We start from the raw sequence: 25,014 nt of genomic DNA on the forward strand, positions 1-25,014 counted from the left end.
TAGCCGTCATTAGGGGAGATCTAAGGGAAGAGACGAGATGAAGAAGATGCCGGATTAGCCGTCGTTAGGGGAGATCTAAGAGAAGAGACGGGATGAAGAAGATGCCGGATTAGCCGTCGTTAGGGGAGATCTAAGAGAAGAGACGAGATGAAGAAGATGCCGGATTAGCCGTCGTTAGGGGAAATCTAAGAGAAGAGACGGGATGAAGAAGATGCCGGATTAGCCGTCGTTAGTGGAGATCTAAGAGAAGAGACGGGATGAAGAAGATGCCGGATTAGCCGTCGTTAGGGGAAATCTAAGAGAAGAGACGAGATGAAAAAGATGCCGGATTAGCCGTCGTTAGTGGAGATCTAAGAGAAGAGACGGGATGAAGAAGATGCCGGATTAGCCGTCGTTAGGGGAGATCTAAGAGAAGAGACGAGATGAAGAAGATGCCGGATTAGCCGTCGTTAGGGGAGATCTAAGAGAAGAGACGAGATGAAGAAGATGCCGGATTAGCCGTCGTTAGGGGAGATCTAAGAGAAGAGACGAGATGAAGAAGATGCCGGATTAGCCGTCGTTAGGGGAAATCTAAGAGAAGAGACGAGATGAAGAAGATGCCGGATTAGCCGTCGTTTGGGAAGATCTAAGAGAAGAGACGAGATGAAGAAGATGCCGGATTAGCCGTCGTTAGGGGAGATCTAAGAGAAGAGACGAGATGAAGAAGATGCCGGATTAGCCGTCGTTAGGGGAGATCTAAGAGAAGAGACGAGATGAAGAAGATGCCGGATTAGCCGTCATTAGGGGAGATCTAAGGGAAGAGACGAGATGAAGAAGATGCCGGATTAGCCGTCGTTAGGGGAGATCTAAGAGAAGAGACGGGATGAAGAAGATGCCGGATTAGCCGTCGTTAGGGGAGATCTAAGAGAAGAGACGAGATGAAGAAGATGCCGGATTAGCCGTCGTTAGGGGAAATCTAAGAGAAGAGACGGGATGAAGAAGATGCCGGATTAGCCGTCGTTAGTGGAGATCTAAGAGAAGAGACGGGATGAAGAAGATGCCGGATTAGCCGTCGTTAGGGGAAATCTAAGAGAAGAGACGAGATGAAGAAGATGCCGGATTAGCCGTCGTTAGTGGAGATCTAAGAGAAGAGACGAGATGAAGAAGATGCCGGATTAGCAGTCGTTAGGGGAAATCTAAGAGAAGAGACGAGATGAAGAAGATGCCGGATTAGCATTGTTAGTGGAGGACACCAAAGAGAGAAAATCTGACGAGTTCAGTGGTCGAATTCAATACAACAAATATCAAAGTGTTTTCTCCTAAATTAACACCAAATTCCACATTTACTGACTACTGTACGTGTTTCCGTAGAAAGTGAGACCTCATTCTGCTGCCAGCAGGTCGTGCTGCAGACGAGGGTTTTTGACCACCTGCCGCCCAATGACTGGTAGACCTTGTTAGTTTCCTCTTTCTACCAGGTTCAGGTAGATCAGCCACTGCTCCTTTAACTTTTAACTTCTGAATGATTCTTCCAGCTGTATCTGCAGGGACATCCAGTGTGCCATCTTTTTGTGTCCTTATCCCTCTTTGTTAAAGAAAATCTCTTCTCTGAACTTTTGAATGATTCTCTTATCATATTTCTGAAACATACTCATGGATTACTGTCAACGGTTCAGGTGTTTGAGGCGTTCATGTGACACCTGACTGCACCCGATTTTCAAATGTGAGCTCTTCTGAGGAATTCTGTTCAGGGGGTTGAATCCTTTTCAGACAGTAGTATTCACTGAAATAAGGATTTAGTGTTGAATTTTGAGAAAAACCTTTGTAATACCATTTTGTTTAAACTTTATTTAAACTGTTTTTGTGTCATTAGTTTATTGCAAACACCTACAAAATGTACAATAAGCGTAAAATGTAATCTGGGGGTTAAATAATTTACACATTATTATTTGTAATGTTTAGGAGTCATTATTCTAACAATAACGAAGAAAATGTTCAACATTGACAGCTTAATGAGAATAAACAGTTTGAAGTTTGAAGAGAGATCAGAGATTGAAGCACAACCCAAACATCATAAATTCAGCCATTAAGTTTTGTAAAATAAATACAGTAATAAATAAATTTAAAAAATGGGGAAAAAAAGGGAATGTACCTCATGCTACATTCAGTGTCCGACTCTTACAGTGTTCAGGTGGAAGAGGTTCAGCACACAAGGCACTCAGAGTAATCCACAATCAAGATCCCAGTCATGGAAAGAATTCCCAATCATTATCATAAAGCAGACGAGTTGATTCTGCTTCATTTATCCACATCTAATGCATCACTTCCAGCTCAAACTCCAAAAACTCAGTCTGTGCACATTCAGTGTTCTCATAGGCTCTGATTATAAATGACTTCCTTCAAAGGACCAATTAAATTCCTAAGAAACCAAAACACACTCTCTCAGTTGACTGCACACAGGAACTTAAAGGAAAAACATTTTAACCAACAGCTGGATGATAAAAATTTTACCAGCTTGTACCTGCAGAGAATGACCTCTGCAGCCTCTGCCGTGTCCATGGCAACCGTCTGCATCCTGCTGCAGTAACTTTACACACCAGCTCCATTTCTGAGAGAAGTAACTTCAGAAATGGATCTAAATGAGCATACTTGTCAATAACTACGATTATTTTCATTGGTTTTCTCGGTTTTATCTGCAGGTTGTGATGTTAACCAGCGTGTTGGGAGAAATAATCTCAACATATGACCCGAAAAAACGAGCAAATGTGCAGGTTGAGTCGGTCACGCGGGATGCCATGGACACAAACACAAGCAGCAGATTTCCTGAATATCGGAAAAAAACATCACAAAAACATCCAGAATTCAAATCTCACAGGGAGAAATTCATGATAACTGAACCATTTTGCCAAATTTAAAACTCACCCAACAGGTCCTACACGTCTGTGTCTGAGACTTTCCCAGAAATAAATGTGAATAAAGAGCTCTGACAGGTTGCTTTCTGTTTCTATATTCATGTATAAACCTGAATGAATAGTTTGTTTTCAATCCATCAGCGACATGAGCGCCAGCTACGATCCTCATGACCTCCCACATGATAAAAGTGTCGGACGGAACTAAAACGTTTGAAGGAAAAATTACATCTGAGCGTTAAAAGAAGGTTTATTATGGAAAAGTTGGTCCAAAGGAGAAAAAAATCTAAGAGCTCTGTTACGTTTTCCCACCATAAGAAGGAAGATGTATTAGAAATCTACTCTGATCATTTCTCATCTCTCCTGCTTGCTCAGCCCATGTCTGCAGAAGGCACTGAAAACTTCCAGAACCTTCCAGGGAAGTAAGAGAAGGAAGAATGGAGTGGAAACGTCTGCAAAAGCCACGAAGAAGCTGGAACTTGGCTAATGAATGTATTTCTATGATCTGAGTCTGTGTTAGGCTCCAGGTTTGAATGAGGGTCACCACATCTAAATCTACTCCCCAACATGCAGAGGCCACATCCTCATCAGCTGGCTCTGTTGATCAGCAGCTGCTACGTCAAACGGATCAGCAAAGCCTTCTGGGACAACACCTCCTCCTCCTCACTAATGATAAACATGGAAAGATCTGGTAACTAAGACACAGCAGACGTCAGCTCCCTGCAAGTCTCAGCTTCCGCCTTCATGGATTAAAGTCGCTTCCTGCTGCTCCACAAAGTCCAAACATAAAAAAAAGCTCAGTCGTTTGGGCCTCTTGGTTGACTTGTGTGCTCTTCTCTGCTCACTTGGACTGGACTCCTAGCTTGACCTTGAGGTACTCGTAAACTACGTAGCTGATGCTGACAGATGGAATAACCTTCATGAAGTTGGGGGCGAGACCTCGATAGAGCCCCATGGGCCCCTCAGTCCTAATGATGTGTCTGAACAGGTTTGTCATGCTCATCTGAGGGCCGCCTTCCAGAGTGGCTGAGAAAACACGAAAGGCAACATCACACTGATGAAAATGTGTTCCAGTTAGCTCAGTGGTCCACATAAAGGATCCTTCTCACTGACCTTGTCCCTGCATCCGAGTCCTGACCAGCGCCAGAGGGTAGCTGGCCAGCTGTCCGCATGTGCTGGACGTGGTGCCGCAAGCCAGCAGGACGAACACTCCCGGATCAGCGCTGTCTGTGGCGAAGCGCTGCAGCCAGGAGTTCTTCAGAGTCTGAGGGTGGAAACCTGGATGAGACGAGTCGAGAACAGGACGAAAAGAAAAGTAAGACATGTACAAACCTCGTAGACCGCCAGGTCTATGCCGGCGTAGGGAATGATGCCCAGCATGTTGGGAATATAGCCCTTGTAGAAAGCTGCCACACCCTCCTTCTGGAAAATATGTCTGGCGCAGTCCACGATCCCGGAGTACTGACCCGTCCTCCGCAGGGCTAACCGGGTCTTCAGCACCTGAGGAGACAGGAAATTATGTCAAAGATTCTCTACCTCTGGTAAGAGAAAAGGTTCCTATCCAGATAACTTTGTCTACATAAATATGTTACTTACACATGAAACAGAATCATAGTTCTGAACGAAATCTGATTCTGGAGTTCCTCCAGACCAGTGGTCCCAGTGGACCCACTACTGTTTTTGCATGATGAAAACTTTTTCTGAGCTCAAGTTAAAACAACTCCGAGTCATTCTAAGATATGTGTAAATAGAAATCTGTGAGTTTGGAGAAACATGGTCAGAGAGGGTTTTGCTTCCATCTGCATCCACTGATCTCACCTCCATGGGGTAGATGCTGCTTTGAGCAATGGCTCCCGCCAGAGATCCCGACACGAACCTCTCTGTGATGCCCAGCGTCTCCTGGTTACTTCCGATCAGTCGTTTAATCTGACAGACAGGATGAAGGGTTTTGTTTAAAACTGACGCCGGACAGAAAGGATCATCAGAGTCTGAGCTGCGTTCGTCTGCACCTGCTCGTACGCCATGAACTTGATGGCAGATTCAGGGGCGATCTTGATGACATTAATCCCGTTTCCCCGCCACAACGATCTCACCCCTCCCTCTCGGATCATCTGGACGAAGCCGCCAGCGATACGCATGCTGTTGCTCTTGGAGGCGTGAACCTGTGAGAACCAGACCAGAGACCAGCTGTAGACGTCTTTCACTCCAGTTTGATAGACGTACGAATTCTACCTGCCGTTTTACCTGCATCAAGACTTTGAGTCTGTCCAGCGGTGCCGTGCACGTCCGAGAAACTGCGCCCGCTCCTCCTCCGGCCACTAGGTGTCGCCACCACATGCCCGACTTTTTTTCCTCTGCTGTGAACTCATCGGGAACCACCATGCTCTCACCAACATCAAAGATCTGTCAATGAAGCAGCAGCTTTCAGGATGATGATGATGATCTGACTCACATTTCCAACCTAACAACAAATTCTCAGACTTCCCTCTCACTGCGTCTGAGGGGAGTTCAGGAGGCAACACTACTACTACACGTCTGTAAAGCGTTGGAACAGGAGCAACAAAGGGCTGGAAAAGTAACTGGTACAAATCAGAAACACCTGGAGGAGCATTTGACAACTAATCAGGTTACCTAGCAACCGGTCAGTAACATAAAAGGAGCATTTCAGAGAGGCAGAGTCTCTCAGATGGAAAGATGGACAGAGCTTCACCAATCTGAGACAAACTGGCTCTAAAAACAATTTCAGAAAAATGTTCTTCGAAGTAAAATTGTGAAGTCTGTCGAGGTCCCGCCATCTGCAATGTATAATATCAAAGATTCAGAGAATTGGGAGAAATCTCTGTACACATGGGACAAGAGGGAACGCTACACAACAGTAAACATCACCCTGTTCCAGTGTTTTACAGACGTGTTGCTGCCATCAGATTCAAAATGAGCTCATACTTTCCATGAAATGATAAAATGTCTCAGTTTCATCATCATATGTGTTGTTTATCTTCTACTGGGAATAAACTGATGAGATTTGTAAATTTAATTTCTGTATTTATTTACATTTTAAACAGTCTTGACTTTTTTAAAACTGTAGTTGTCACAGACCAGATGTTCAGCCCAAAAATGAGGATCCAGATTCTGTCATTCACACAAACATGTAAAGCTTCAGAGTATTTGATGTGAGTGTTGGGAGCAGGGTAAACATCATGCTGGTGGGGGTGTACCGTAGAGTGCTTCCAGTGGAGGATGATTGCAGGAATGTTGTCTGCAGGATGCAGGAGGTGGTAATCTCTCCACTCGTTCCAGTCGATCGTCATCGTACCGTCTTTGTCCATGCTGCAGATGGAAGAATAAAACAGACACATGAGGGGAGGTCAGGAAACATGACTGCTTTAGACAGAAGGACTCATGAAGCGGCTCACATGCACATTGCTTTCAAAGCCTCCTCCAGTTTACGGTCTGATGTAGCAGGACGCTTGCTTTGAGCGATCTGTGCTACAACAGAAACCAGTTTGGAGTTTAAACCAGTTCAACACTGTAGAGAGGAACTGAATTAAAGCCACGTTAAAGGATTGGTGCGTTGTCTAGCGTCAGCAGAGCAAGCAGACTGTAGAAGCTACTACTTACTACAAGATAGGGGCCCAAATGTGGCCCCTCCTTATTCTGAGACAGCCGGAGAAAAAGGGACAAAGACAGCCAGAAGGTTAGAAAAGAGCAACATCACACAGTTTTAACATCAAGTCCTACACAGGAAGAGTGATGAGCTGCAGAAAACACAACAACAAACAGAAATAAACCCTGAGATGTGTCCCACTGGAAGCTCAAACACACATCATCTTCCTGTGGGCTCACAAGCAAAATGCATGAAGCTCATTAATATGCAAGATTCTGCAGAAAGGGACCAGTGGCAGAGATCAGCTGATTCACTGATCAGATAATCCGGCTGATTTTCTGCCATCGCTGGTATTAGCTGATGACTTATTTCTGATTCCAGTCATGATGCAGTGTGTCTGCAGTGCAGCTGTGGAGCTGCTGAACGATGCTGGTGCTCCCTCTGGAGTAAACTCTGCAGACCTTCATGCTGAAGGAGAGGGGCGAGAGCTGTGGAGGATGACGGTGAAGGTGCTGTTACATGGTAACAACCTGGCCTTGCTCATTTAAAGGTGGAGAACGTACAGCCCTGGGGTCAAAACCCGCCCACCAATCTGGTCCTCAGAATGAATTTGGTAATTATAAAAAAGACACAGAAGATAATAACTGTAAAATTTTAATAAAAGTAACTGCAATCTGTAATGTGTGCAGGTGTGGCTTCATTTTTCTGTTTAAATGTAAAACATTCAGGTCAGCAGGAGAACTTGTTCCACCTTTTCCATCTTTCTGACTTAACAGATGTGACTTCAGTTTGTATGATGAGCTGAGTCAGTTCAGCTGGTCTGGATTACTACTCACAAGTGGAAATGTACACGCATGTACAGTTAAAATAACTTCTACATCTGGAAAAGTTCCTCTGCTCATCATGTACAATACTGGATTTTTCACTTCCAGATACCTGGAATTACATGTTTGCTGGTTTTGTAGATTCATGCTGGTCTGGACGCTGGAATGCATGTGTAAAAATTATATATGTAAATAAATAAAAATATGAAATAAATATAATTTCTGAATAAAATCTTAAATATTTGTATTAATTAATATTTGTAATATTTGTACATGCCATGGAAGACGTTTAACACAAGTTCCACTTGGGTCTCTGTGTAAAATGTAAAGTAAAAACAGAATGATTTCCAACTCTCATCAACTCGTATTTTATTCCCAGTAGAAGATAAACAACACATCAGATGATGAAACTGGGACATTTTACCAGGTGATGGAAAATATGAGCTGAATCTGATGCAGCAACATGTCTGGAAAAAGTAGTTCCAGGGTGGTGTTCGGCATGGTGTAAAAAGTAGTTCCAGGGTGATGTTAAGCATGGTGTAAAAAGTAGTTCCAGGGTGATGTTCAGCATGGTGTAAAAAGTAGTTCCAGGGTGATGTTAAGCATGGTGTAAAAAGTAGTTCCAGGGTGATGTTCAGCACGGTATAAAAAGTAGTTCCAGGGTGATGTTCAGCACGGTGTAAAAAGTAGTTCCAGGGTGATGTTCAGCACGGTGTAAAAAGTAGTTCCAGGGTGATGTTCAGCACGGTGTAAAAAGTAGTTCCAGGGTGATGTTCAGCACGGTGTAAAAAGTAGTTCCAGGGTGATGTTCAGCACGGTGTAAAAAGTAGTTCCAGGGTGATGTTCAGCACGGTGTAAAAAGTAGTTCCAGGGTGATGTTCAGCACGGTGTAAAAAGTAGTTCCAGGGTGATGTTCAGCATGGTGTAAAAAGTAGTTCCAGGGTGATGTTCAGCACGGTGGAAAAAGTAGTTCCAGGGTGATGTTCAGCATGGTGTAAAAAGTAGTTCCAGGGTGATGTTCAGCACGGTGTAAAAAGTAGTTCCAGGGTGATGTTCAGCACGGTGTAAAAAGTAGTTCCAGGGTGGTGTTCAGTATGGTGTAGCATCTCCTCTTCTTCTAACATCTGTCTGGAAACATCTGGGATGTGAGGAGACCAGTTGCTGGAGTTTGAGGAGAGGAATGTTTTCCCATTCTGGTCTGATGCAGGATTCTAGCTTCTTCTCTGCATGATGGACCTTTAACCTGCATTTGTGGATTTCAGGGTGAACTGTGTTCACAGACAGTGGTTTCTGGAAGTCTTCCTAAATCCATGCAGTGGTTTCCAATAGAGAATCATGTCTGATTTAAATGAAGATCTCCAGTTTAGACCTTCAGCCTTGTCCCATGCACACAGAGATTCCTCCTGATTCTTTTAATTTTTGGATGATATTATACACCATAGATAGTGGGACCTTTTCTGAAATTGTTACATAATTTTTAAATCCAGTTTGTCTCAGATTGGTGAACCTCTCTCCATCTTTCCATCTGAGAGACTCTGCCTCTCTGAAATGCTCCTTTATAATAATAATAATAATAATAATAAATGTTAATTTTTGGCGCCTTTCCACACCCAAGGTCACCGTACACAAAAGGATTTAAAAATAATTACATAAGGGTTAAAAACAGTTTAAAAGACAGTGAGATAAAAAATAACACAATAAAGAAATAACACAAAATTAGAGTTATAGAGAGTCGGTCAGTTTAAACAGGTGGGTTTTGAGTGCAGATGTGAACGATGGAAGAGAATCGATGTTCCAAAGCCGGGGACCAGAGCCTTCAGTCGCCATGGTAGAGAGACCCGCCCGTATGAAGGAGGGAGTGGCAATATGGAGGAGATCAGACAGATAAGGAGAGGCCAGATTGTGAATACCTTTGAAAGTAAGGACCAGTAACTTATAGTTGATTCTGTATTTTATTGGGAGCCAGCGGAGTTGTTGAAGTACAGGGGAAATATGTTTAAAGGAAGAGGTGCAAGCCAGGATACGAGCAGCAGAGTTATGGAGAAGCTGCAGTTTCTGAAGTGATTTATTGGGAAGACCAAAAAGGAGTGAGTTACAGTAGTCAATGCGGGATGTTACAAGACTATGGATAAGGATTGTAGCAGCATGCGGAGTGAGTGATGAGCGCAGACGGTTGATATCATGAAGGTGGAAGTAAGCAAGCCAAGTAATGCTACAAATGTGGGCTTGAAAAGATAGGGTGCTGATAAGAATGAGACTCTTGACCTGAGGGGAGGGAAAATGGCAGAACTGTCAATGTTGATGTAAAAACTGTCAGAGAGGGAGGAAGGAGGAAGAGAGGAGTATGGTTTGGAGGAGATGTAGAGCTGGGTGTCGTCTGCATAGGAATGGAAAATGGAGCCAAGGGGGAGAAGATAAGTGATGAACAGAAGGGGGCCAAAGACTGATCCCTGGGGTACACCGGCCGAGACAGGGAGGGACTCTGAATTGTGGTTCTTGAGTTGAATAAACTGTGTGCGGTTGGAGAGATACGAGGAGAACCAAGTGAGAGGAGTATGAGAAACACCAAGGGTTGCCAGTCTATTTAGGAGGATGCTGTGTGAGATGGTGTCGAATGCTACACTGAGATGTAAGAGGATGAGGATTGTGAGAAGACCGGAGTCAGCTGCCATCAGCAGGTCGTTGGTGATTTTTAACAGAGCAGATTCTGTGCTGTGAAAAGGATGAAAGCCAGACTGGAATTGTTCGTAAAGGTTGTTGTCAGTGAGGTGTTTGTGGAGCTCAGAGGCGACAACCTTTCCAAGAATTTTGGAGATAAAGGGAAAATTAGAAATGGGAGAAGTCCAACGGATCAGCACCAATAATTTTCTAATAATTTTATACCCAGTCATGTTACTGACATGGTGCCAGGTAACCTGATTAGTTGTCAAATGCTCCTCCAGGTGTTTCTGGTTGGTACCAGGTACTTTTCCAGCTTTTTGTTGCTCCTGTTCCAACTTTTTCCAGACGTGTTGCTGCATCAGATTCACTATCAGCTCATATTTTCCATCACACGGTGAAATGTCTTCGTTTCATCATCTGACATGTTGTTTATCTTTGACTGGGGACAAATTGTGAGTTGATGGGATTTGGAAATTATATACGCCTGTTTTTATTTACATTTTACACACAGACCCAACTTTTATGGGATTGGGTTGATCATAAATAAATGTGCATTAAAACAGTCAAATAAAATGTTTTTGCCTGTTTCATAGAATACTTGAGAGGAACCAGGAGACATGGGAAGAACTTTACAAGCTGCATCTGAGCTGCCAAAGTCTAAAAAGATGAACAGCCTACAGCGCCACCTTCTGGTGACACCACAAAGCCAGTTTGTTGACTCCAAACCCAACGATTCAGATTTCTCTTGTGTGATTTTTCAAAGTTTTAGACTTGTTTTGCTAGTAAACAGAAGCCTGGATAGAGAGGGTGAAAACAGGAGGAAGCCAGGAAACTGGATCTCAGCATGACCCACCTTTTAAGAATTTTGTCAGCCTGTTCCTCAGAGATGTTCACGCCAAGGTCACGTAAAGACTGCATGATTTCCTGGGAATCTATCCGACCTGCAACATAGAGAGAGATGAGTTATTTACCAGGTAAAGGTTAGCTGGGTCAGATCATGAACCAATCACAACACGGACAAGATGAAATCTTGGAAACGAGGCAGCTGAAGAAAAACGTGCGCTCGTCTTGACCTGAGCTAACAAACAGCAGCTGTTATGTTCCCTCTGCAGCTGGTTAGTGTCACAACTAACTAGGTTAATTATCACCAGGTCAGTAACATGGCTGGGTATACAAGAACACCTTAAAGAAGCAGAGTCTCAGGAGAAATGATGGCCCAACAATCTGCAAAGAACAATGTTCCTAAATGAGTCAGAACGGAAGGAATTTTCTGTCAAACTAGTGATTTTATTTCCAAACTTTTGCTGAAGTTTTCCACTGTTGTACACATCTGTTTAAAATCACCAGTTTATGAAAGAGATGGAAAATAATAGAATGTAACCACGTCACGGAAGAATTATGTACGGAAGCACATCTTGGTGTGTGTAAATAAATGGCTCCTTCCTGTTAACACTGTGCAAGCTTTGCTAACTGGATGTTGTACGCAGACAGAACACGAGTGAGTGTGTGAAGCACACAAGTTAATTCACATGTTTACTCCTTATTTGCATGTCAAATATCAAGACAGAAATAGTAGAATGTATATTATAGTATTGTTTGATCCAGTACTATGAATACAGGTTTGCTCATTTTGCAAATATTCTTTGTGTTGTTTATAAATTAGTTAAATTCCATGTAAAAACATGAAGAAAGTGTGTATGCTAACACAAAGTTGTATGACGTAATTCTGCATCAGGTTGTTCTGCAGCCTCTCGTCAGTCGTGCAGCTTCACCAGTAACCAGACTCCTTACCGTCATTCTTCTTGTCCAGACTTTTGAAGACCAGTCGGAGTTTTTTCTCGTGGTCTCTGAGATAATGAACAAACTCCTCAAAATCTAACTGTCCATCGAGGTCTTTGTCTCCTGCTTTTACAATATTCTGAAAGAAAAGAAAAGACAGGACAGACCTATGAAGGACATGCATCAGCTTTTCCTCATTAAACAGCATCAGTGGAGAACGCTGTCCTGCTCGGTGGACAAACATCCGCCACCTCAGACCATCTGTGCTCTGTTGACTCAGCCTCCAGTTTAATCCACCTAACAGCCACCACACATCTCAGCTTATTTGCCATCTAAGAGCCATCCAGGACACATTCACCCAACAGGTCAACTGGAATATTTTGCGCTGAGAACCAGAGATAGCTGGAAATGACGAACTTATCGTGAGGAGGGAAACAGAAACACGTTTATCTCTGGCAGGATGTATGCTAGCGTAGCCCAACAGATGCTGGGGGTGCAACACTGATAAAGCAGAAAGAAACCAGCTGCACCATAAAGACTCTGAGGATGGAGACAAAACTACAGCTTAATGGCCTGGATGTCATTAACTTCAACAGCAAGAAGTTAGAAACAATAATCTGGAAAAAGGTTGGAAACAGCTGTTTATCATCCTGCTTTCAACTACTGCCCACTTTCTTTATTAAAGACTTGCAGCTAATGTCATCTGTGTCACATTCATCAAATTTACCCCACAGGCCAGACGTGACACTGGTGGGCCAGTTTTGGTCCCCGCGACATACGTTTGACACCTCTGAACTAAATGAATTACTGCAGGGGTTATTAATTCCAGACCTCATGGGTCAGTGTCCTGCAGGTTTTAGATGTTTCCTGCAGTAACACACCTGATTTAGACTTATGAATGATTAAGAGTCTGGTGACAACCAGCTACTGGATCCGTTTAATATGAGTCAGGGATGTTGTAGCAGGTTAACATCTAAAACAGGCAGGGCAGTGGTCCAAGAGGTCCGGACTTGGTGAGTTGGTCCTGATCAAACGGCTTGGCTGGGCCTAGCCATTAGCATCCAGGCTAGTTACTAACATACCATCAACACGTTGAGACTGACAAACTACTAAAGTTTTTATTGTTTTGGTTACCAGCACACCAAGGCCACTTAGATTAGATTCTGATCAACTTTTTCTGTTTTTAATGACATGTTATTCAGTTCTCCACCAACATGGCTGTCCCTGCAGTCCCCGGCTGGAACCAGAATCATAAAGTCAATTTCTACAACGTTTCACTTGCAAAAGATACATTCAGTTCAATTCAATTTATTTCAGTTCAGTTCAATTCAACTTATTTCAGTTCAGTTCAACTCAATTTATTTCAGTTCAGTTCAATTCAACTTATTTCAGTTCAGTTCAGTTCAACTTATGTCAGTTCAGTTCAGTTCAACTTATTTCAGTTCAGTTCAATTCAATTTATTTAAGTTCAGTTCAATTCAACTTATTTCAGTTCAGTTCAATTCAATTTATTTCAGTTCAGTTCAATTCAACTTATTTCAGTTCAGTTCAATTCAATTTATTTCAGTTCAGTTCAATTCAACTTATTTCAGTTCAGTTCAGTTCAACTTATGTCAGTTCAGTTCAGTTCAACTTATTTCAGTTCAGTTCAATTCAATTTATTTAAGTTCAGTTCAATTCAACTTATTTCAGTTCAGTTCAATTCAATTTATTTCAGTTAAGTTCAATTCAATTTATTTCAGTTCAGTTCAATTCAATTTATTTAAGTTCAGGTCAATTCAACTTATTTCAGTTCAGTTCAATTCAATTTATTTCAGTTCAGTTCAATTCAACTTATTTCAGTTCAGTTCAGTTCAATTCAATTTATTTCAGTTCAGTTCAATTCAACTTATTTCAGTTCAGTTCAATTCAATTTATTTCAGTTAAGTTCAATTCAATTTATTTAACTCAGGTCAATTCAACTTATTTCAGTTCAGTTCAATTCAATTTATTTCAGTTCAGTTCAATTCAACTTATTTCAGTTCAGTTCAGTTCAATTTATTTAAGTTCAGTTCAATTCAATTTATTTAAGTTCTGTTCAATTTCTTTATATTTATTTTATTTGACAGTGACAGAGCATATTAAAAAACAACAAAAGTGAACTTCTAAATATACGAGAACTTAATTTAATTTAAATTAAATTCAATTCGGTTCAATTCAGTTCATTTCTGTCGTGCTAACTCACTGCAAAGCCTTCATCTAAAGGCACATATTTAATCTTTTCTGGAGTTTATACGTTTACATTTTCTGTCTCTAATCTTGTGCAGAGAAAAATCTGCTGTTTAGTAAAAATACATAAATTTTGTATTTTGTAGAAACAAGAAATAAAATAAAAATCGTTCTGACTTGATTCTTTGACGAATAAATATTTTACGTGTCTTAGTGACGCATCGTTGGCGGTTTTTCTTCCTGGTTCTGATCCTGATGGAGGTTTTTCTTCCTGGTTCTGATCCTGATGGAGGTTTTCCTTCCTGGTTCTGATCCTGATGGAGGTTTTCCTTCCTGGTTCTGATCCTGATGGAGGTTTTTCTTCCTGGTTCTGATCCTGATGGAGGTTTTCCTTCCTGGTTCTGGTCCTGATGGAGGTTTTCCTTCCTGGTTCTGATCCTGATGGAGGTTTTCCTTCCTGGTTCTGATCCTGATGGAGGTTTTTCTTCCTGGTTCTGATCCTGATGGAGGTTTTTCTTCCTGGTTCTGATCCTGATGGAGATTTTCGTTCCTGGTTCTGGTCCTGATGGAGGTTTTCCTTCCTGGTTCTGGTCCTGATGGAGGTTTTTCTTCCTGGTTCTGATCCTGATGGAGGTTTTCCTTCCTGGTTCTGGTCCTGATGGAGGTTTTCCTTCCTGGTTCTGGTCCTGATGGAGGTTTTTCTTCCTGGTTCTGATCCTGATGGAGGTTTTCCTTCCTGGTTCTGGTCCTGATGGAGGTTTTCCTTCCTGGTTCTGGTCCTGATGGAGGTTTTTCGTTCTGGTTCTGATCCTGATGGAGGTTTTTCTTCCTGGTTCTGATCCTGATGGAGGTTTTCCTTCCTGGTTCTGATCCTGATGGAGATTTTCCTTCCTGGTTCTGGTCCTGATGGAGGTTTTCCTTCCTGGTTCTGGTCCTGATGAAGGTTTTCCTTCCTGGTTCTGATCCTGATGGAGGTTTTTCTTCCTGGTTCTGGTCCTGATGGAGGTTTTTCTTCTTGGTTCTGATCCTGATGGAGGTTTTCCTTCCTGGTTCTGATCCTGATGGAGGTTTTCCTTCCTGTTTCTGGTCCTGATGGAGGTTTGTCTTCCTGGTTCTGGTCCTGATGGAGGTTTTTCTTCCTGGTTCTGATCCTGATGGAGGTTTTCCTTCCTGGTTCTGATCCTGATGGAGGTTTTCCTTCCTGGTTCTGGTCCTGATGGAGGTTTTTCGTTCCTGGTTCTGGTCCTGATGGAGGTTTTCCTTCCTGGTTCTGGTCCTGATGGAGGTTTTTCTTCCTGGTTCTGATCCTGATGGAGGTTTTCCTTCCTGGTTCTGGTCCTGATGGAGGTTTTCCTTCCTGGTTCTGGTCCTGATGGAGGTTTTTCTTCCTGGTTCTGATCCTGATGGAGGTTTTCCTTCCTGGTTCTGGTCCTGATGGAGGTTTTCCTTCCTGGTTCTGGTCCTGATGGAGGTTTTTCGTTCTGGTTCTGATCCTGATGGAGGTTTTTCTTCCTGGTTCTGATCCTGATGGAGGTTTTCCTTCCTGGTTCTGATCCTGATGGAGGTTTTCCTTCCTGGTTCTGGTCCTGATGGAGGTTTTCCTTCCTGGTTCTGGTCCTGATGAAGGTTTTCCTTCCTGGTTCTGATCCTGATGGAGGTTTTTCTTCCTGGTTCTGGTCCTGATGGAGGTTTTTCTTCTTGGTTCTGATCCTGATGGAGGTTTTCCTTCCTGGTTCTGATCCTGATGGAGGTTTTCCTTCCTGTTTCTGGTCCTGATGGAGGTTTGTCTTCCTGGTTCTGGTCCTGATGGAGGTTTTTCTTCCTGGTTCTGATCCTGATGGAGGTTTTCCTTCCTGGTTCTGATCCTGATGGAGGTTTTCCTTCCTGGTTCTGGTCCTGATGGAGGTTTTTCTTCCTGGTTCTGGTCCTGATGGAGGTTTTCCTCTCCACTGTCTCCTCATGCATCTCAGGATGGAGGATTGAATCAAAGAGAAGATCTGATCTAATCCGGTGGTTTCTTTAGCTCGATTAATATTTATGATACATTCTTAGAAATAATACTTAATTATAAATATGCTCAGTAAATACAGAGTTCAGAGCATCCGTTGCAATCATATCCATTAAATCAGGTTCTAATTATTTTTACCTCTAATTATGTGAGCCGGCTCCGGTTTAATTCTAAAATGAAATATTTAACATTCTTAGAAGTCTTTATTATAAGAGTCAATTAGAGCTTTATTAGAGTGAAACGATAGATTAATACTACTAGTCATGTTAGTGAGACCTACTGGGAGTTTTGTGGGTTATCCAGGTCTAGTTATCCTACCTGTTGCGGATCTGCAGGCACCTCCACCAGCATTAATACCGTGGTCTTCTTGGGAGCAGCATGACTCGTAGGGACTTCTTCAGTCTTTCCCTGAACTAGCAGATCTCTGCGGGTTCCAGTTGCCTTAGTCTGTTTCTGTCCTGCTAACTGGTCTTCAGCAGGCTGACACTGTGTCCTGCAGACAAGTCTCTGGACCATGAAAATCACCAAGTCCAGCAGCATCCTCTCCCTGCCTTCTGGCCAAACACTGGAGGTGAAGCGCTGAAGTAGTGGAACGGGTTGTGGAAAGGTCAGCTGGAGACGATGCAGGATTTCAGAAACTCCAGCGCTCAGGATCAGAACCTCTGGGACTTTTCCTCTTGTTGAATCTTTTTTAGGAAAAAAATTACATATGCAGCCAGATTCCCAGACTCAGGTCAACAGACATCAAAATCAGAAGGGTAAAAACTGAATACTCCTGCTCTCATACAACATCTCACGCTTCAGTTATTAAAGCTGTCATGTGACACCAAAAATCTGTTTTGTTAAAGCTGATAAGAAACCTAAACCAGCTGCAGACAGAATCTGCCACTTTGCTGGCTTCAGGATCAGCAGCCAGTAAAACGCAGCACAGACATCCTCCAGAAAGCTGCATCCTCACTGCAGCCCAGCCTGACCAATCACCACGGCCCACACTGGCAGGTCCAACTGTTCAGCTCTGAGCCAATGAAGGGCCTCTCATCGTCAGTCAGAGCTGGAGGCGGGGATGGATGAGGCACAGGGTTTCCCCTCTGATGAGAAAATCTGCTGAGTGTTCCTACGCCATCCTCCTGCACTCGCTCTCATCCTTACAAGCACAGCGTCAGCATCCAGCTGGAAATCTGAACCAACCAGCACCGGATTCCTCCTGCTACCAATCATACGGTATTTTTATTATAGCCTGAGGCAGCAAAGTACAAACATGTAAATAAAAACAGAATGTAATGATTTATAAACCTCATCAACAAATATTTCATTCCCTGTAGAACCTAAACGACGACAGCGGCCGTCTACCAACCGGTAGGTCAGTGGATCGATTCCCGGCTTGTATGCTGAAGTGTCCTTGGGCAAGACACTGAACCCCACGCTGCCCCTGATGTGTCTATCCAGTTATGAAAGTGTGCGTTAGTTAACACTTCGATGTGTAAGTGGGTGTAAAACGAGCTGGTGAGGTGGTTTTCTTTCAATATCTTTGCAATGAAAAGTTGTTATAATTTCATATTCTAGCTACTCTTCAGAAGCACGTCGCTTACATTTTACACTCTGTTTACATTTTAAACCAACCTTTTATGTATTTTATGACACTGTAGGCTTGAGATTACTACACAAGCTTCCATAAGTGGGTCAAAAATGATCCCCATTCATTTCCTCTGGAATTTCATGGGAAGCTTTGATTCCCATGACTGTGGGATTATCTACAGAGGAACACAACATTTAAAACTTTGGTTTTAAATGTTGAAGTTTCCCTGTGTCTGTGGTCGAACTGCGGAGCAGACTGGAGGACTAGTACTAGTCATCACAAGGAACTGGTTGCTACTAACAATACCACGTTGTTATTCCATGTTATTATTATTGTTATATAAGTTATCTGAATATATTACTGATGTTATTGTTGCTATTTCTACTTTACAGCTCCATCCTGTGTTGTTTAGGATGGAAGTGACAGTGGTATTATTTAGGCTGAGTACTTTTATTATCACTATGATTATCATTACTGCATAACTCTACTATATGTGGTGCGAAGGCTTCCACGGGTGTGACCCTTGGGTGGTAACTGCAGGGTGGAGCAGACAGCTGGTGTCTGCTGCTCAGCATGCAGGTGACTCGGATCGCCGGTTTACCGTGTCATTTCTCGCCTGTGGACAGCAGCGCTTTTCTTTGCTGGCCGTGGTTGGAGGGGCCTCCAGTATTGGAGGTTATGTAGGAATATAAATTATATAAACACAGCACATATCATTACTATTACTATACTGTAGAGTTTATATTGTTACTGTTATTAGCACGTTGTTATTGCTGTATAGCTGCATTATAAACATGTGATGTTTGAGGTGATATTGAGGCCGAGTGTTGTTACTATTATTATCATTATTATTGTTTCAGTATAATCTGATGTAATGTATGGTATGATAATGACAATCATTTTCTGGGGTATGAGTGGGAGGTAATAAGCTCTGGCTTTTTCCCACCTTTGAACAGGGGACATCATGTTCCATGTTTTTGTTTTGTTTTCTTGTTTTTTCTTCCTTATGTTCAAATAAACTATCAAATCAAATCAATGGGATTCAACAACCGAATCAATCAATGTGACGGTGTGGGGTGACAAAGGTCTCAGGAAGGAAGTGGACAACCAAAGACGGGTAGCAGGTAAAGTCAGCAGGCGGTGAGGGAAACATAATCCACCCGTTTACAGCGATCACAGAAACAGCTGGCTTCTGGCTGTTTTTTCATTGGGTCATTTTCTATTGCAAATTTCAAAACATTCTAAAAATATTAGAAATATTCAGAAAACGTTAATACTCTCATTTTTCAAACCGAGTATGAAGCCAATATAACAGCAGAAGATAATACAGCGTTACTACAGAAAACATAAAGACACAGAATTTAGATGCACCCACGTTATCCTCATTATATCTTTAGTCCCACCTTAAAGTATTTCATGGCTTAATATTTAACCACTTATTGGTTGTTATGGAAATCACTGGAATTTGAAATAAAGGGGCAGAGATATTTTTAGATCATAAAATTCTCACAAAAAATGTATTTTAAAAACTTTGTAGGCTCATGTAAGTGGCATCATATGTCCCAGATTTTCCCAACAGAGCTTCACTCTCAGACTGCAGGTTTACTGGTGGGTCCAGAGGTTTTAGAAGTAGAACCGCCAGAACCTTCGGTTATAAAACCCTCTCTGTGGAACCAGCTCCAAGTTCAGCATCAGGTATCAGACCCCGTCTCTACCTTCAGACCATCTTCTAACTTTCCTTCCTAACAAATTTTATAGCAGGTCTGACTTGGTGCCCCCAATCCATCCTCTAGTCCTGCTGCTATAGGCCGAGGCTGCTGGGGGACGTCCCATGATGCACTGGGCTCCTCTCTGCTCTCTTTACACTCCATGTAGAAATATCTGACATTGTTGTTCATTCATTTGTTTCTCTTCTTCTTTCTCAGCAGGAATCCTGGATTAGTCATGCTGCTGGTTCCCCCCTCCTTCCTGTCCTCTCCATGCCCAGCCTGTAACTGGACTAAATGAATTGTTTTGAACTGGATTGTTTCTGGAAAAGTGCTTTTAAATGACGTTATAAAAGTTGGTGCTATATAAATAAAGCTGAACTGAGCTGAATTGAATTTTTAAGAGTCTGGTTTATTTTATGTAAATTTCAGCGATGGATCAAGTAAACTAGGACATCATTACAAACATGTCTACTCACCATGAGCTCGTGCTGGGTCCGGTACACCCCCAGCTTCTTCAGCCCGATGGACAGGTCGTTGACACAGATGCCTCCATCCCCATTCACATCAAGGACCTGGAACAGCACCTTCAGTCTGTGCTCCGGGTCCGACAGGCAGTCATCTGTCAGGGGCTGCTGACTGTCTGCACCCGGTGGGGGGTCCAGAACGTCCCCGCATCCGCCACCCGGGTCGACTCCCGCGTGCGTCTCCGCAGACCGGCACTGGCAGAACACATCCCTGAACAAAGGGGGCATGAAGGAGCCCTGCTGGTGCATCGTGGGGGTCCAACGACCCCAAACAGTTTGATTACTCCTGACTGGCGTGTAAAGCGGCGGTGAAGCGAGTCAGACGGGACTAGACCAGACTACCACGTCACATGTCCCTCCTTTCATCCGGCTTTAAAAAGCAAAAACGACAACGAACAGGTTGCTTCCTAACTCAACTTTCCACCCTAAACCCGTCGGAGGGGTCCAGCTGATCAGGAAAAAGGTCCAGATAACACCTTCCACTCAGATTCCACACGGTTTTAACGTTAACGAGTTAGATGCCGGTAAAACGAGACAAGGAATGAAAGGATCCCGGACTCACAGCCGTTAACCGTCCATTAAAACTCCTTCACAGCCATGACTACGTTTCTGGAGGCTCTGAGTACTGGTGATGGCCAAGTAGACGGTTCTGGATCTGGATCCCATTTTCGGTCCGGACTTTATTTCAATATTTAGATTCCGTTAACTTGTTGTCCATAACCGCCGCCGAACACCGGCTGTCCCGAACTCCCGCTGTGTAACGCGAGACTTCAGAGCTGGTACGTGCACAACCAGAACGACGCTTGGTACGTGCTCAGGGCGTGTTTTACATTTCCGACACCTGACAAACTGCCTGGCTTCGTTTTCATGGACAATAATTACCATTAAACGTAAAAACGTATCACATTTAAATATGAGAGTAATGAAACAATAATCCGATTAAGAAAATGTGCGATGATGCGTTCACTTACTCCTGCTAAGCACACGACACTGGCTCAAACTTTTGGTCAACGTGTGTGTATAGACACACTATGACCGTGGCAAATTGACATTGCTTGTGTGTGTGTGTGTGTCTGTAAACTGGATTAACCTCTTCATACTGAGGTTAATTTTTCCCTACCTCCTGTCTGAAATAACATGCCAAACATTTTCACAACTACAAGGGCTGTATGTAATCGTGGTCTAAAAAGAACACTGAAACATGAGATGACAGAGGTCAGACTAGAACTGTAGAAATATCCTCCTAAAAGAAAACCACACAACTGCTTTCATATGAGACTTTGTTTGGTTTGCTTGAAGTGGAAAAAGGAAGCTGTAAAGTGGGCAGAGCTGTTCTCATGTTTTTGTTTCACTCCCATATAATTTCTTGGGGTTTGAACTGTGTTTGCTTTGGATGCGAATGCTGCAATGCTACATGTTAGGATTGCTGCTTCCTGGTGTCTGAACATCTTCTATACTACACTGACGTAGTACAAAAGTTATGAAGTAAAAAAAAAAAAAGATGGATGGATTTGCATCATCTTTCAAAACATTTTCTTTATTATTATTTTTCATATAAAACAAGTCCATTATAAATATAAAGATAAAACGATTTTACAAACAAATAATGGTCCAGATGAAAATTATCTCCTAAAAAGACACAGTTGGTTCTCGTCTACAGCTGCAGTGTGCTGACACTGAAACAATGCGAGGCACAATTAAAAAAGAAGCAACAATCAGCCGGTCGTGCACAGGATATAATATGAACAAAAATATTTCAGCATGCAAATAAACATGTAATGGACCAGAACCAGAAACTAGTCGAACACAATAAATTCACCTCATCTGGCTGCAGATAGTTTTGATCAGAACCACAAGATGGGCTTTTAGTTAACTTTTTTTCTGCTTTATTGTCTTGGTTTTATATATATATATATAAAATCTCACTTTGTGATTTCCATCTAAGGTTTATACTCTATAAATACAGGAGACTCTTGTCACTGATCAATAACACTAGTAATGGTGATAAAGGTGCAGCTGCAGCAACAGATCAGCTGAGATGTGAGTTTAAAAAAAAAAATAAAATATTAAATGTACCAAATATTTGGACGAAAGATGGAACAGGTCACTTTTATCTGAGGAACACGATGACAACAGGCTCCATGTGTTGTAGCGAGAGTTCACAGAGTTCACAAACCGTAACAACAGCTGATCAGATGATTGTGGGCCTGGCTGCTGCTCAGTCTGCCCACATGTTTACGTTGTTCTATTCTGCTGGAACTGTCTTCTTTCAGATGTACCGGCTTCCTGTTCATCACAGAGGTTCAGAAAGTGGAGTCTTTAGATGTCTGAGCAGCAACGGTCCAAAGCTCCAAATACTCATAAGTATGAGACAAAAAAAGCTGCAGCAAGTTTCAAACATTTTTAAATTGTGATTTAGAAACAAAACAGAAAACAATCAGTGGTTATTCCCTCAGCTGCTCTGGTTCACTGATAGACAGACACACCAAGGACCAGAATATACAGACCTTTAATTAATGTGTATGTGTTTATTGTTAACTTTGCTCTCAAGCTACAACATGTGAGAAACCAGTAGGGGGCAGTGTAGGGACAAGTTTAACCAGATGTTTGCGTGTTTGTTGTCATCAGTGTCTTGCGTTTACAAAACTAGCGAGACTTACTCACCACTGTCACGGTGTACTTGGTTTATCATTGCCATGTTTACAGTTTTGTTTATATCCCACAAATGAATCAGTTCCATCTGGTTTGAGTTCTCTAATGCGCCCCCTAGTGGAATCCTCCGGTAATGTTGTACAGTGCTTCGTGTATTTAAAGGCTGAACTACGCAATGGGGGTGGAGTTGTATGGTGCACCCGGGACCCACTCCAATCAGCTACTTGACCCTGCCTCCAGTGCTCTTGGTTAGCTGAGCCCGTTGTTACAATTACTATCAATATCAGAATATTTTTAACATATTTATCTTGACCCTTGTGAGTCGCTTACTACCCTTTCAGGTCATTAGAGGACCAAAAAAAAAAAAAATCCTCTCCCAAAAACTGCATAAGAGAACTCAGGCCAGATAGAATTGCTGAATATAAAAGGTGGAAACAAAACAATAAACATGGAGACAACAGTGGAGTTTAATGTAGGAGGAAAACCTCCAGCAGCGGTAGATGGTATGGTAAGCAGAGGCGCCGCTTGCCAACAGGCAAACGCTTGGGGCCCCGAACGAGAAGGCGACTACTGAGGGCCAACCAGCTTTGAATCAAACCAGAGCAGCAACAATGTGGAATTTGCAATGACAGTGGTACTTCCTAAAGGAGCCCCACCCCCACATTTCTCTTGCTGCAAGTAGTGGTGCCTCTTATGTAAACAGGAGAGAGCAGGTTTATAAAAATGAGAACTTTTCTATCTGGAAAAGACAAAAGAAAGATTTAAAAAAAAAAAAAAAAAAAAAAAAAAAACAGGAAGAGTAAAGAAGAGACCAAAACGGTGGTAAGCAGTGCAGATTATCCAGAAGCTAATTTAGCTTAGAGCAGCTCCTGATGACTGATTGGGTGTCACAAGACTGCAAATAGCAGAGAACTTGGATGATATCAAATTCAAGCCGTCTACTTCATATTAATTTTAAAGCTAAGAATGTTAAATCACAGAATGCCATCCATCCATCCACCCATTTATTTTCTTCTGCTTATCCGGGGTGGGTCACGGGGGCAGCTACCTAAGCAGGAAAGCCCAGACTACCCTCTCCTCCACATTCATCAGCTCGTCCGGAGGGGTCCCGAGGTGTTCCCAGGCCAGCCGAGAGATGTAGTCCCTCCAGCGTGTCCTGGGTCTTCCCCGGGGCATGAAGCCCTCGACAACTTCAGCTCCTAGGATCATCAGGACCACGGTAAGGTGGAGGCTCAGGAAGGAGAATTACAGAATGCACAGGTCAGAAATCTGGTGGTGTTATATTTTGTGTTCCAGGTCCAGAACGCTTTCTGCTTCTGAAAACCAAGTATGTCTTGGATTAGCTGCAGTGTTGGGTGATGCGTTACTGTAATGCCGTTACTCTTGTCAGTAACTAATACTCTGATGCATTACTCTTTAAATAAAGTCAGTTACCGTTACCCTACGGTGTTACTCCGTTACTAGCTAAATGAATACATTTCGGCCATCAGCTGTGAGCTTGTTCCTGTTTGCAGCGGTGATGCAGCACCACATGGGCAGTATGTTGTACAGTCTGCTTGTTTTTCTGCGAAGTCGCTCAAAATATCGTCGGTCGTGGGTTGCGGGTTTTTGAGCGTGTTTTCTTGAGTGTAGTTGCTTACTTGAGCTTCCTTTGTGAAGACCTCCTGATTCTCTCACAGCTGTCCACAAAGCAATAATCCCTGCATGTGGAACGGAAACGTGAACACAGCAGTCATTTTTCCAGGACCTGCTTTTCTCGTGTGGACCCCAGTGTCCACAGCCCGTTTCCATTGTTACTGCGGGCGTCCGAAGAGACACAGCCCCGCCCACACACAACTTCACTTGCCAGAGAGACATTAGCTACGCTTACATGGAGCACTTTTAATCCGATCGAACGTCCAATCAGAATACAAATGTGTCACGTAAACATGTCTGCTGATCTGATTGGCCTCGACTGGAAAGAATTTTCAATCCGATTGAGAGGGGTGGTTTAAAACTTTTCCCGATCGGCTCAGCAGGAAAAAAATAACCATGTATACAGTCATTCCGATGATTTCTGTGGTGTATGTTGTCTTTGCACATGCCTGAACCACCTGGGGGGTTAACGTGACATGTCATTACATGTAATGAGTATTAAGGAAGACATGAACAATGGTGGCAACATAACAGAACTGTGGTGGATACGCTTTTGTTAGAAAGAGTCAAGGATTATTGAGTTTTTTAACAGTCAAAAGGATCTCTCTCTGTGAGAGATATATATATGGATGGATTACATTATATATATATATATATATATATATATATATATATATATACACACACATTCATTTTCTGTACCGCTTAGTCCATTACGGGTTGCGGGTGAGCTGGAGCCTATCCCAGCGTTAACAGGTGAGAGGCAGGTACACCTGGACAGGTCACCAGTCCATTGCAGGGCCAACACAGATAGACAAACAACCATTCACACACACACTCACTCCTAGGGAGAATTTAGTCATCAATTAACCTAACATGCATGTCTTTGGACGGTGGGAGGAAGCCGGAGAACCCAAAGAGAACCCACACATACACGGGGAGAACA

The 25,014-nt window shown here is 42.8% G+C and overlaps 1 protein-coding gene across 3 annotated transcripts; it reads right to left on the reverse strand.

Moving 5' to 3' along the window:
* Nucleotides 1-998: 998 nt before the first annotated feature.
* On the reverse strand, nucleotides 999-20,622 carry LOC121629762 (calcium-binding mitochondrial carrier protein SCaMC-2-B). Of its 3 annotated transcripts, XM_041969536.1 has the most exons (11): nucleotides 19,734-19,771; nucleotides 16,291-16,658; nucleotides 11,769-11,895; nucleotides 10,831-10,918; nucleotides 6,104-6,215; nucleotides 5,133-5,291; nucleotides 4,898-5,050; nucleotides 4,707-4,814; nucleotides 4,221-4,388; nucleotides 4,002-4,152; nucleotides 999-3,914 (listed from the first exon to the last, which is right to left on the reverse strand). In XM_041969536.1, exons 2-11 carry the CDS (start codon nucleotides 16,510-16,512, stop codon nucleotides 3,730-3,732), a joined length of 1,473 nt encoding a protein of 490 aa, XP_041825470.1. In that variant the 5' UTR covers nucleotides 16,513-16,658; nucleotides 19,734-19,771; the 3' UTR covers nucleotides 999-3,729. The 3 variants fall into 3 exon arrangements, with proteins under 3 accessions (XP_041825470.1, XP_041825469.1, XP_041825471.1); XM_041969535.1 differs by lacking the exon at nucleotides 16,291-16,658 and having other exon boundaries at nucleotides 19,734-20,622; XM_041969537.1 differs by lacking the exons at nucleotides 10,831-10,918; nucleotides 11,769-11,895; nucleotides 16,291-16,658; nucleotides 19,734-19,771 and adding an exon at nucleotides 6,302-6,368.
* Between the last annotated feature and the right edge of the window lie 4,392 nt (nucleotides 20,623-25,014).

Source organism: Melanotaenia boesemani, chromosome 19, assembly GCF_017639745.1.
Source record: "Melanotaenia boesemani isolate fMelBoe1 chromosome 19, fMelBoe1.pri, whole genome shotgun sequence".
Classification (NCBI taxonomy): Eukaryota; Metazoa; Chordata; class Actinopteri; order Atheriniformes; family Melanotaeniidae; genus Melanotaenia; species Melanotaenia boesemani.

Coding starts and splice junctions, on each gene's coding strand:
- LOC121629762 (XM_041969535.1), bottom strand. CDS start 20,030: ATGCACCAGCAGGGCTCCTTCATGCCCCCTTTGTTCAGGGATGTGTTC. Junction 10,919..11,768: donor TCTGGACAAGAAGAATGACG/GTAAGGAGTCTG, acceptor TCTATGTTGCAG/GTCGGATAGATTCCCAGGAA. Junction 3,915..4,001: donor GACTCGGATGCAGGGACAAG/GTCAGTGAGAAG, acceptor GTGTTTTCTCAG/CCACTCTGGAAGGCGGCCCT.